Source organism: Vulpes vulpes, chromosome 8 (genome assembly GCF_048418805.1).
Source record: "Vulpes vulpes isolate BD-2025 chromosome 8, VulVul3, whole genome shotgun sequence".
NCBI lineage: Eukaryota > Metazoa > Chordata > Mammalia > Carnivora > Canidae > Vulpes > Vulpes vulpes.
This window is the reverse complement of record NC_132787.1, coordinates 82749174-82761366: the sequence shown is the minus strand read 5'-3', so window position 1 is coordinate 82761366 and position 12193 is coordinate 82749174. Positions and strand designations below refer to the sequence as shown.

The following is a 12193-nucleotide window of genomic DNA, read 5'->3' as shown; positions in this document are numbered from 1 at the left end:
AAGTACTCATTTTTTAGAGTTAGTAATCACCATGTTCATTTGTGTGGCACCAGGATGTGGCCCTTCCCAAGGTCACTCTGCTGGGTACGTGGTGGGCAGAAGGTGGGTGGCAACTCTGGAGCCTCACCTACATTGGTTCCTGTCCTGGCCTCGCGACTTCCTAGCTGTGCATCTTGGGCAAGTCATGTAATCTCCCTGTGCCTCGGTTTTCTGTGGAATTGGGGTAATACCCCATTCCATTGGGCTGTGGAGATCAAATGGAACAGACTCCTTATATAAATCACTTAGCACACTGGCCGGTACATAGACGGCATTCAACAAATGGGAGTTCCTATTATTAGGTATCAACGAATAAAAATAATGTCCTTGTCAGTGTAAACAAACCAGTTAGAGTGATAAATAGAACAGTCAAAATTAAATGACACAGTCCACTCTGTAGTCAAATATAATCCGTGTAGACCACTTTTAGTTGGATGTTCCCATGTCTCTATTTCTACATCCTTCTTCAGCCAGAACACTTAAAATGCTCCTGTATGTACCTTCAGTTAGCCTCTGCTCCTTCTCACAAAAGACCACAGTGACTTTATTACTTAGAACCTCGAATTGCATAGAACAGCCACCGTGTCTCCCTCTAAACTAAGTCATTTCTAAAACTGACAGCTTTCTCAAATGTATCCACATGTGCCCTGGAACGAGGTGGTATCAACAGAAAGACCATGTAAGAAATCAGAGACACCAAAACCCATCAGTGAGCCCAAATGACTCCATGGTTTCAGGCCTCTGTTTAGATCTTTGCCTTTCAGGTACAGTGTAGTCAAAAGCAGAAATATTTTAATAAAGCCTCATTAGGGATCCCTGGGTGGCGCAGCGGTTTGGCGCCTGCCTTTGGCCCAGGGCGCGATCCTGGAGACCCGGGATCGAATCCCACATCGGGCTCCCGGTGCATGGAGCCTGCTTCTCCCTCTGCCTGTGTCTCTGCCTCTCAGTCTCTCTCTCTGACTATCATAAATAAATAAAAATTTAAAAAAAAATAAAGCCTCATTAACCAAACTCTAATTAACTAATTTGGGCCACATAGCGCCTGGAAAAGATTAGTCAGGACTATGCAAAAACCAAGAATCCTCCATTTATTTCACCGGAAAATTCAGTAGAGTCTTAAATATGGCTTTGTTTTTAAGCACGTTTGAAGAAACAGACTTCACCATTATGAAATGTGTTGATAGTGTAGTTCAAACTGATTAGATGTGAAGATATCTAGGAAATACTCCCTGCAAGCAGGCAGGGGAAGCATTTCTCTGTTGCTGTCTCTGAAATGGATGTCCTCGTGAATTAGAGGCCCAGTCCTCTGACCTGCCTGTCCTGATGTAATACATCCACAGCTAACCATGGCTCACCCCATGGCAGCACGTTGGAACCAGCTTGGCCTTCCCTGAAGATGTTGTGTACTCTCCAGGGAGGCCCTGGCTCATTGGAGACCACGTGAGAACAGCTCTGTGTGTCCCTGGGATGGAAGGGATGGAGCCATTAAGTCAAGCTCGTGGTAGAGAACCTAAGCCTTACAGTCCGATGGAGCCAGGGGATTAGGTGAGCTCCACCGCTTCATGAGTTAGTGACATAAAGTTACTTCCCATCTGTAAACCTGAGTCTCCCCAAGAGTAGAATAGACTGCCCTACTTCTTAGGGTGTCTGTGAGGCTGAATGGCATCGAGTTCTTGAGCATAGTGCCTGGGGCACCAGGGTTGATCAGCAGATGCTGTTTGATTCCTCCATATTTGACACCTAGATCCCTCTTCCAGAACCGTCTGGCATTTCTCTTATCTCTACCATCTGTCTCCTCTGAGCTCCAGTCTTTAAAATGGTCAGCTATGAGAATGCTGGCCATTCAGCTCTTAGATCTTGTTGCCTTACTGAGCTCTGCATAGCGAACTTCAACCTTAGCTTAGAGTTTTGTGCAGACCTTGAGGTCCCTCCGTCCTGCAACCAAGTGCCTTTACAAGGTCTTTTTGAGGCACTGGCCTTCTTTTCCATCTTTGGCACTTCCAAGGAGAGACTCATCCTTTGAGGCAGTGCTACCAACTAGCAGTTGATTGGCATCTATCTCTATGCTCTACCCAGCACAACACCCATTTTTTTCCAGTTCTATTGAGAAATAATTGACATACATCACTGTAAAAGTCTAAGGCATACAGAGTTACCTGGGTGGTACAGTCAGTTAAGCATCTAACTCTTGGTTTCAGCTTAGGTTGTGATCTCAGGGTTATGAAATCAAGTCCTGGGTTGAGCGAGCTCTATGCTCTGTGCAGAATCTGCTTCAGTCTCTTTCTCTCTCTCTCTCTCTCTCTCTCTCTCTCTGCCCCCTCCTTCCCTCCCTCCCCCCCTGCTCTCCTCCCCACTCTCCCCCCCCTCAAGTGTGCATGCTTGTCTTTCTCAAACAAATCTAAAAAAAAATAATAAGTTTAAGGTATATAGCATGATGGTTTGAGTCACATGTATTGTAACCTCTGTCATCTCATGGATGCAATTTAAAAAAAAGAAATTTTCTCCTTGTGATGAGAACTCTTAGAATCTATTCTCTTAACAACTTTTCTGTCTGTCCCACAGCAGTGTTGACTGTGGTCATCATGTTGTATACTACATCCCTAGTGCTAATTCGTCTTATAATGGGAAGTTTGTACCTCTTGACCACCTTGCGAAAGTGGTCATATTAGGTACCACTCCTACCAGCAAGGTACTACCAGTAGGTACCACCCTACCTCTGGGAACCACAAGTCTGCTCCCTTTTTCTGTGAGTTTGGTGTTTTGTTGGTTTAGATTCCACATTTCAGTGAGATCGTGTAGTGTTTGTCTTTCTGTTTCACTTAGCCTAATACCTTCAAGGGTCCGTCCATGTTGTTGCAAGTGGTAGGATTTTTTTTCATTTTTATGGCTGAATAATATTCCATTGTATATACATAACACAACTTCTTTGTCCATCCATCCCTTAAAGGATAGTTAGGTTGTTTCCCCTCTCGTGACTATTGTAAATAATGCTGCCATGAATCTGGCACCTCCAGTTTTTTAAACTTCCTGATCTCAAGGTGGGATTAATTTAGTTGAAAATAACCTTGAAGACAAGATGCTTCTGAGATAATCTGTGATGAGCAGAGCCTAAATGGAAAAGAGAGATACTAGAAGTATTTCCAGAAGTACCTGGAAATTCAGTCCTGTCAGTCAGCCCACTCCCTGAGGGGAATGGCTTTATTGCGACCACTGAAGTCCCCAGACGTCGGACCCGTCTGACTCGCTCTCTGAGCAACTACGTGGACCTGCTCCCGTGTCTCTCTGGGGGCTCCCAGCATAGTGTATCTCAGTCTTCCTTGCCACTTTGAATTCTTAATTCTTAATTCTTTGAATTCTTAATCTTCATTGAATTTAGGAAAAGATCTATTTTTGTAACAAAATCGAATAAGGAACTTTAGTTTCACCCAATATATATTCAGAGTTCTTGGCTAAGAACCCGTCAACTCCAAGTCATTCATACTCTCTTATGTCATTTTATAAATATTCTTTTAGGCAATGATCTACAATTGCTGATCAGTAGTTACACGAACACTGTCCTGCTGTAGCTCGCATTTGATCTTTGGTGTTTCTTCCATGGTTTAGTTTTCTTCCAGTCTGCTCAGATTCTTAAGAGTGGGCTAGTAGCATTCAGAAAGCACCACATCACATGGCCAGGGGCTTAGCACCAGGCTCCAGTTAGCCTCTTACCCTCACTATTTTCATGTGTGTGTATTTGGGGTGCTGGGGAGTCAGGTGGGTAAGGCATGCTGTGTGTGTGTTTCCATTTTATATATTGCTGCCTACCTACCAAAAGTAACTGACACTCATTGCAAAAAAAAATAGTGAGACAAACTCACCTGATTCTAACAATTACTGTTAACCTTTTCATTCTTTTTAGGCAGTTTTTAATTTTCCTCTTTACGTGATTGGGCTTGTGCTATACGTGACACATTTTAATAACTGCCCTGTATTCTCTCATATGATTGCACGGAGTCATTTAAACATTCTCTTATTGTTAGATAGCAATTTTTCCCCTAACTTCTTGCAGTTGTAAATAATATTGTGATGAACATCCACCAGGAAACACTTACTTTTAGTTCTTTTCTGATTATTTTCTTGGGATAGATTACTAGAAGAATTATTGACTCAACAGGATATGAACTCTGTAGAGTTGTAGGAAGGGTATTGCCAGTTTTGCTGGTAACCCCCATGCTCCACTGCTTTCCTACGTAAGCTCCCAGTGACTGAAATTTGTCCTCTTTGACCTTGTTGCACCCCACATTGACTGTCCTATCAGCAGCTTCCTGCTTGTGCTCACACAGAGAGGCCTAAGAGTTGGAGGATTGATCACTGCATTCTGACTAATCCACTGGCCTATCAGGAGGAGTTTGATAAGGCCTGACCAGGACCCTCACAGACTCACCAGCTGTTTATTTCTCAAAGCAGTAAAATGGTTCATATGTTGGAATTACCTCTGCATGGCCTCCAGCGCGAGAAGGGTTGGCCTTTGTGCATCCTCTTCATCAGCATCCATCCTGACAGCTGTTTCTCAGAAATCTCTCAAATCTAGCCTTGCCTGTCCACCTCCATCCACGCTGCCCTAACCTAGCCCATGTCACATCCCTGTGAACAGTATCCTCAACGTCATCTGCCCATCTAGTCCTCCATGTTGGCCTGTTCCAGAGTTCTCTTACCAGCAAAGCTGGTAAGGCCCCTCCCCTACTCTATAAGAAGGAACCCGAAGGTGCCCCTCATGGCCTCTCACCATCTGACCCCAACTCCATCTCCAGGGTGGTGCGTGTGTGCATGCGCACACATACACACACACACACCCACAGCCTGACACTCTCACTGCCCTTCCAACATGACAAGCTGTTGGACACACTGTCTTCTGTGTGTTATACCTCCCCCCTCCAGCTTCCTTGTCTTCTCTCATCCCTGAGAGTAAAACATGAACATCGAGTCCTGAGCAATGCCTCCCCCAGCTCCTCCGCAGGTGGTTTCTTTGCCCTTAGTGCCATGCAGCTCTGCGTTGAAGTCACAGAAGCAGCAGTTACTGTGTTGTTCTGTGGAGAGGAGTCCAGTCCCCAGGCCTGTCCCACCACATCTCTGCCGTCTGCTGGCTCAGGGTCGCCGTCCTGCCTTCTTCCCCATGGATTAGTAGAATTTGTATAATCAACGAATGATGTCTTTATAAGGTTTAACATATGATTATTCTTAATATCAATGTAATTTTGCACAGATAATTTTAGCCTCATAGATGTGAGTAGATTAATTAAATAACTTAAGATGTGTCTTTGCCTAGGTCCTGAGAAAATACAGACCAGTGGTTGGCCTTGACTTGAACCCCTTTTTACGATGTCCCCATCCTTCCTGAGTTCATGCCTAGAGTTCATTCCCTTGCTCCTTTTCTCTAAGAGGACTGGCAGAGATGTCTTTGGAAGGAAAAGCACAACAGAAAGTGCTGGACGAGATGGGCAAAGAGTTTAACCTTCTCTCTTCTAAAGTCCTTGCATAGTAATCCATTATTCAAATTTTATGCCATGATATTGGACCATCATATGAGCTGTTACAAGGTTTATGTAAAATATAATCAGTGATATTGCTTCATGAAGAGATGTTTCCTTTCATAAAGAATTCTCTGCATAATAGACTCTAGATTTGATGGCAAATCTAATGTCCTCAATGAAAAGTTGGCTGGAGGTCAGAATATTACTCGAATTGAGTTCATTAAATGATTCTACTGAGCCATTTGACATGTGCATTTGAGATCTCTTAATGAAGTTGCCTCCCCTGAGGATTCCAGGCTAGCAGAAACTTCTATCATGGGTTTGGTTTCAAAGCCTACAGTTCAATTTTTAAGCCTAACCATTTTGCACCAGAAGACTTTCTATGGAACATTCCGAAATAGAACAGAGTATGTTTTTTCATATATAATGAGAAAGCATTTCTGTTTACAGCTAGAACTTCCTGTGATTGCTCAGTATCTCTTGTTGAACCGCAGGCAGCAAGAGAAACTATGAAGAAATGTTGAGAAACAGAGAGATTGTGCGTTCTAACACTTGATGTAGATTCCTTCCTGCACCTGCTTACAGAACTCCGCAGTGAACTAGACTTAGCTGTGGAAATAGAGCGTAGTAGAGGAATAGGAACATTATCAGCACCATTCAGTAAGGCACATTGTGCTTGAGTAATTGTTAAGAAGAGAACGTGGACACCAAAAACAGATGAGAACATTTCTGTCAGCACCTCTGGAAAAGCTCAGTGGGAAGCTTTGAGCTGGGTCTACACAGACAGCAGCCTCTAGCCACCTCAGAGCATATGGCTGTGGGTTGGGGTTGCTCGAAGAACATGACGCCTCATGCCCACACGTTTCTCATCACTCCCACAGGCATCGTAGGCTCCATCCTCTGAGTCTAGGCAATAACACTGTTTCTGGTTAGAGCTTCCCAGATGCCTTCCAGGAAGAACCTGAGCCTCTAATATCACTCCTTTCCTAAGGAACTTTCCTCCCAGATTCCTTTATAGTTTTTTAATTATAAAAAACCTGTGATCTGGGGATCCCTGAGTGGCTCAGCGGTTTAGCGCCTGCCTTTGGCCCAGGGCATGATCCTGGAGTCCCGGGATCGAGTCCCACATCAGGCTCTCTGCAGGGAGCCTGCTTCCCCCTCTGCCTATGTCTCTGCCTGTGTGTGTGTGTGTGTGTCTCATGAATAAATAAATAAAATCTTTAAAAAAAAAAAAAAAAAAAACCTAGGATCCATGGAGCTGCCTTTGGAATCTGAGCATAGAATTTCCTCAGGGAGCAGGAGTCATCCAGTTACTGGCCTGTCCAGTGAAGAGGAAGTGCTGCTGCCCATTACCCCACTGGTAGGCTCCATCTTAGCTGGCCACTGGGACCTCACTCTGAGCCACTGTCCTTGAGCTCTAGGAAGAAGGACTGGCTGTAAAAATGTGACCACTCATAAATAAGCTCGAGTAAACCAGGAGGCAGCACTGAATCCAAGAGAAAAGAACTTTCTAGAAAAAAGTTGGGGGAAGGAGGAAATGAGGATGGCAAGAGACTGGAGATGGAAGAACAGCAGAGGATTTTAAGTTATAAATTCTTACACATAAAAATAACTTCTAAAAATATAGTGTTATCAAGGCACCTAGGTGGCTCAGGTGGTTAAGAGTCTGACTCTTGGTTTCAGCTTAGGTCATGATCTTGTGTCTGAGATCAAGCCCCATGTTGAGCTCCACACTCAGCACAGTCTGCTTCAGATTCTCTCTCTCCCTCTCTCCTCCCCCAACTCTCTCTCACAGTCTGTCTCTAAAATAAATAAAATCTTAAATATATATATATATATATATATATATATGCACACATACATATATATATATATTTGTCAAAAACCATTGTTTGCTAGAAATATGGTTTGAACTAAAGTGAGGTTGTTCCTAAAATAGAAATGCCTTTGTTGACAAGAGGGAAAATCCATCCAGCATCACTGAAGAATGAAGGAAGTGGTTCTGTCGGCATCTGGGGCGGCACAGGAGACACACTTGTACCCCGTGGCACACCACTGTCCTTCCCTACTACTCTGAATCGTTTACAAAAAGATGAACTGAAAGTAGGAATTTCGGGAGTCTGCTCTGTAAATATATTCAGCTGGACTTTTTATCTCTTTCCACATAAAACTTCTGAACGTGTCTCTACCTATTTGTATTTGCGTTTTATTCCTGTAGTATGTTCACCAGCCACCCAATGTGATTGAATTTGTATTTTTTGCAAAGGTGACCCAGTGATGCTTACCCAGTGGGTCCCATTCCCACCTGCGTGCAACAGTCACTGCCCGGTGTTAGTCTCCATGGCCCTAGGTCATGTTCAGGCCACAAGAGGAGAGCCCTGAAGCCTCTCCTGAGCCAAGGAAGCTGGCAGTAGGGAACAGGGGAGACCAAAGCTTCACCACAATCTGGCAATCCTAAATCATTTGTCTGTGCAAAGCTGTCCCCCTTTCTGTCCCAATGTGTTGAGATTCTGTGCTTCATCACATCAAGTGACTCGACCATTTGCTGTTCTTTTCACTAGAAGACACGATTCCGAAGAAGGTGGTGTGCCACTTCAGTGGGAAGGCCTACGCCGACGAGGAGCGCTGGGACATTGACAGCTGCACACACTGCTACTGCCTGCAGGGCCAGACCCTCTGCTCGACCGTCAGCTGCCCCCCTCTGCCCTGCGTCGAGCCCATCAACGTGGAAGGCAGTTGCTGCCCGATGTGTCCAGGTATGTCAGCCGCTGTGGCCAAGCTGTAGTAGTGACGGCACGTGAGAGTGCCGCAGACTCAGAGGCTGCCCCACTGCTTCGTGAGGCCCGAGCAGTGCGTGCGCCCAGCCAAGGGCTTCCCTGAAAGATGGGTTCGGGGGCTGGGGGCTATCTTGAGAGTGACAACGTGAGTGCCTGTCTTTGGTTCCCTGCGAGGATTGCTCTGGTTCTTCGATTTGCATTCTCTAAATGTTGGTGGCAGTGCAGCCTGATAGACGTAACAGGCTCTCGATGGCACTTGCCCTGTCTGGGCAGCACAGGGGTGGCACAGCACCGGGCTGGCCTGGTGAAAATGGCCCAAGGTCGGACACCACAGGCAGTCACTTAAGAGATGTTACACAACGGGAATACGTATCAGAACCAAAGTGGAAGAGCTGCCTTTAAAGGATGCAGCTCAAAAATAAAATAAAATAAAGGTTGCAGCTCTGTTCAGTCTTTGTCCAGTACCTCAGTCCCAGTAATCCCCAGGCTGTCCCCAGCTGCCCACTCCAGAGCCCTCTGCCCAGCCATGGAGCACCCCCCCCCCCCCCCCCGCACCAGGCCTTCTCCTCCTTTCCATATCTGTGGCTCATGCCCTAGTCCTCTGCCCCTCATCCCAGCAAGGTTGGCTCGAGCCTGGCAGGGGAGCCTGCAGGCAGCTGTCCAGACCTCCAGCCCTGAACAGACTCCCCAGCAGTCCAGACCGCAGAGTGCACACTCTGGGAGAGAGTCAGGATCCTTTCCATCTTCGTCTTGGTATTTGTGTTTCCTTGTTGCACTATGTTAGAGAATCTTATTCCGTGCCGTCTGGTAAGCCAGGGCTCGTGCCAGCTGTGCATCCTACTGTGTGGTTGTAAATGGGATAGTCAGTCAAGCCCCAAGAGTTTCATGGTTTGCATTCACTCACCTTTTGTGTAGGTGCTGTGCAGACCAGCCCTAATTGAGCACTTCTGGAAATGTCCGCTTATCCCTGTGAAGGAGGGGATGTTTTGCCAGGTCAGGAGGCTGAACCCTTTTCTGCGCCTTCAGTTGTGTGCTCTTCTTCCTAGTTTCATCCCGTGGGCCTGTGTGAGGTATAGATGGAGGGTCAGAGGTTCACTCTGTGCGTGTAATCACTCTGTCTACACCTGGGAGAAAATGAAATCCTTGAGTGGGACACCAAGAACAAGGAAGACCTGTATTTCTCCTGGGAGTTAGCATGTCTGCTCCACAAAACTGTGTCTCACAAGTTCCAGACCCACCTTCCCAGGCAATTGCTTCTGAGGTACAGATGGGGAGACCTGACCTTTTTATTCAACAAAGAGTCATTAGTGCCTGTTGTACGCCAGCACCATTCTAGGCCTGAGGAGACAGCAGAGAAGGAAACAGTGCCCGTCTGCCCAAAGCTGATGTTTTCGTGGGGAGGGACGGGCAGCAAACAAGGAAGGCAAAGAGCCTCCGGGGTGAGGCGAGGAAAGTGTCCCCAGACAAGCGGCAAAGGAGAAGGCCCAGGTGGTTTTGTTTTACACGGGATGATCTGGCAAGGCCTCACTGTGATCAGATGACATTTATAATGAGACCCCGAAGAATTGAGGACTCACAGGGAAGAGGAGAACCCTTTGGGTACAGACAGGGCAAAGCCCCAGCGTGAGAACACGCTGTGCACGTTCAAGGCCAGCCAGGAGGCCTGTGCAGACGGGCCCAGTGAGCAGGAGAGCGAGGCAGGCAGAGAGGCCATGGGAGGGGAAACCTGCGGTCTCACAGGATCGCAGGATTCTGCTGAGTGGGAGAGGAACTTTGGAGGCAAAGAAAGGAAGCTGTGTGATGGATGTGGAGGGTGAGAGTGGAAGCAGAGACCGACCGGAGGCTTTCTCGGTTATGCAGGCTGAAGTCGGGAGTGGCCTGGCCCTGGGCAGTGGCTCTAGAGGTGGAGAAGTGCTTGGGTTCAGCCTTTGTTGTAAACAGAGAATCGGTAGGATTTGAATAGATGTGAGGAGAGAGGAAAGGAGAAGCGTGGATGGCTTCAGTGAGTTCGGGCTACAGCAGAGATTTACGGCTATGGGGTAAAGTCAGTTTGGTTTGAAGCAGTTTTACTTGGGAATCTCCACTAAGTGGAGAGAGGGAGCAGACAGTAAGTATGCAAACTGGGGTTCCGGAGAGACTGGGAATGGATCTGTGCACTGGAACTTCTCAGCCACCAATGGTTTTTAAGCCTTGGGATTGACTGAGAGCCCCCCAGGGAGTGAGTGTGATGGAGAAGAGCCGCCAGGACTGAGCCCAGAGACCCTCCAACTTTGGGAGACTGGGAGGGGAGGAGGGAACCAGCAAAGAAAACAGAGAAGGAGCCACAGTGACATGGAGGAGATGGAGATCTGTGACCGGAAGCCAGGGAGAACTGGGGAGGGATGGGGGGTGGATGGGGAGCCGTCAGGCATCCTCACTTGGAGACGTGGAAACTAATCGCTGTGCATTTAGCATTGGCCCAGTCGCCCTGACAAGAACCATTCTGGCACAGCAGTGGAAGCAAAGTCTAATTAGAGTGGTTTCAAAAGAGAAGGGGTGGGGTGAATCCGCCCTTGCTACGGGGTTCCCAAGTAAGACTTCTGTCGGCGGAGTGGCCTGCGGCTCCCCCGGGATTCGAGCTCAACCTTGAGGACAGCTGGGCTGTCTCTGTTGGAGTGAAAGGAAGAGTGTAGATGCTTTTTGGGAGTAGGGAGGCTCATCTTTGAGCAGGAGAATGACACGGTCACGTAGTTGCTTGGGGAGGATTAACAGGTGATATGCAGGAGGGACTAACGCAGGGGGAGAGGCCAGGATGACTGTCCCTCACATTGCAGATATCCCAGGTGTGAGACAGCAAGGGCCCAAATCCATATGGTGGTGCTAGGAATAGAGGTAAAGAGGCACTCTCCTTAGTTTGTGAGGTTAAGAAGGTCTGGGAGAGTGCATATATTGCTAACATTATGAAAGATTTCTCCAGTGACTTCTTAGGATTTACTGTGGGATTGAAACTCAATTCCTGTAACTCTCCTTTCTGCCTCTGATGTACTGTTGATGAATCACTTCTCCATCTTTTCTCTAAGCAAACTTTGCAATCAGTCGAGCTTTGCCACCTTACGTTTGATGAAGTGTGTCCTTCCAGGAAGGTGGATTCCTGTCCTGTCCTCTCACTGGTTCACTGTGTGATCTTAGGCAGGTTCTTCACTGGCGTTCCAGGCTTCCATTTCTCATCTAGGTAGTGCATGCCACCTCCCTCTCTGCCCTCGGCACATAGCGACTACCGTTCTGGATAGCTTCACTCTTCACAAAGCATTTTTCCCCCTCTGCTGTCTTATGTTAAGGGTACAAAACCTGTGAGCTGGTTAGCCAGTCAGTACTTGTCCCATTCAGAAGAAACTGAGGCTCCTGAAAGTTTAGTGGATTATCCGAAGTCAGACAGCTGGCAGCCCGTTGGCAGCCTTGGGAGTTCTGGTCCTACATTGACTTCAGGTTCTGTCTCCAAAAAAATGGTACCTCAACTTGTGAGCCCCAAGCATCCTGCCCCCATATTCCAGGAAAGGACATTTTTAAAGAAGGGGGCTCTTACAATTGGCCGGATGCCTCTGAAAGTAAAATATCTCCCCACTAAGTGGTTTTGGGTCCGTCTGAAGTTCAGATCAAATACAACCACAGGAGTAATTCTTAATTGTGACCATGTGCCCTGCCCAGATGGAGTTTCATGTCAGCAATGCCAGCTGCTGTCAGGGGCTCTTAAAGTAAATGCCAGAAGGGCCTGGGTCTAAGCATGGAAGTACAGTAGCTCCCATACTTCTTTTTGTTTGTCTAAGTCTTTTTTTGCTGAAAGACTTCTCTTTTTTTGGCACAACCACTCAGACACTGTGCCACTTGTGA

The 12193-nt window shown here is 46.9% G+C and overlaps 1 protein-coding gene across 12 annotated transcripts in view; it reads left to right on the top strand.

Moving 5' to 3' along the window:
* The window catches only part of CRIM1 (cysteine rich transmembrane BMP regulator 1), a 186843-nt gene that overhangs the window by 165304 nt on the left and 9346 nt on the right, over window positions 1-12193 (top strand). For all 12 annotated transcript variants that reach the window (XM_072767305.1, XM_072767313.1, XM_072767304.1 and 9 more), the window contains one exon: window positions 8111-8305. In XM_072767305.1, coding sequence (XP_072623406.1) covers window positions 8111-8305 — 195 coding nt within the window. The remainder of the gene's footprint in view (window positions 1-8110; window positions 8306-12193) is intronic.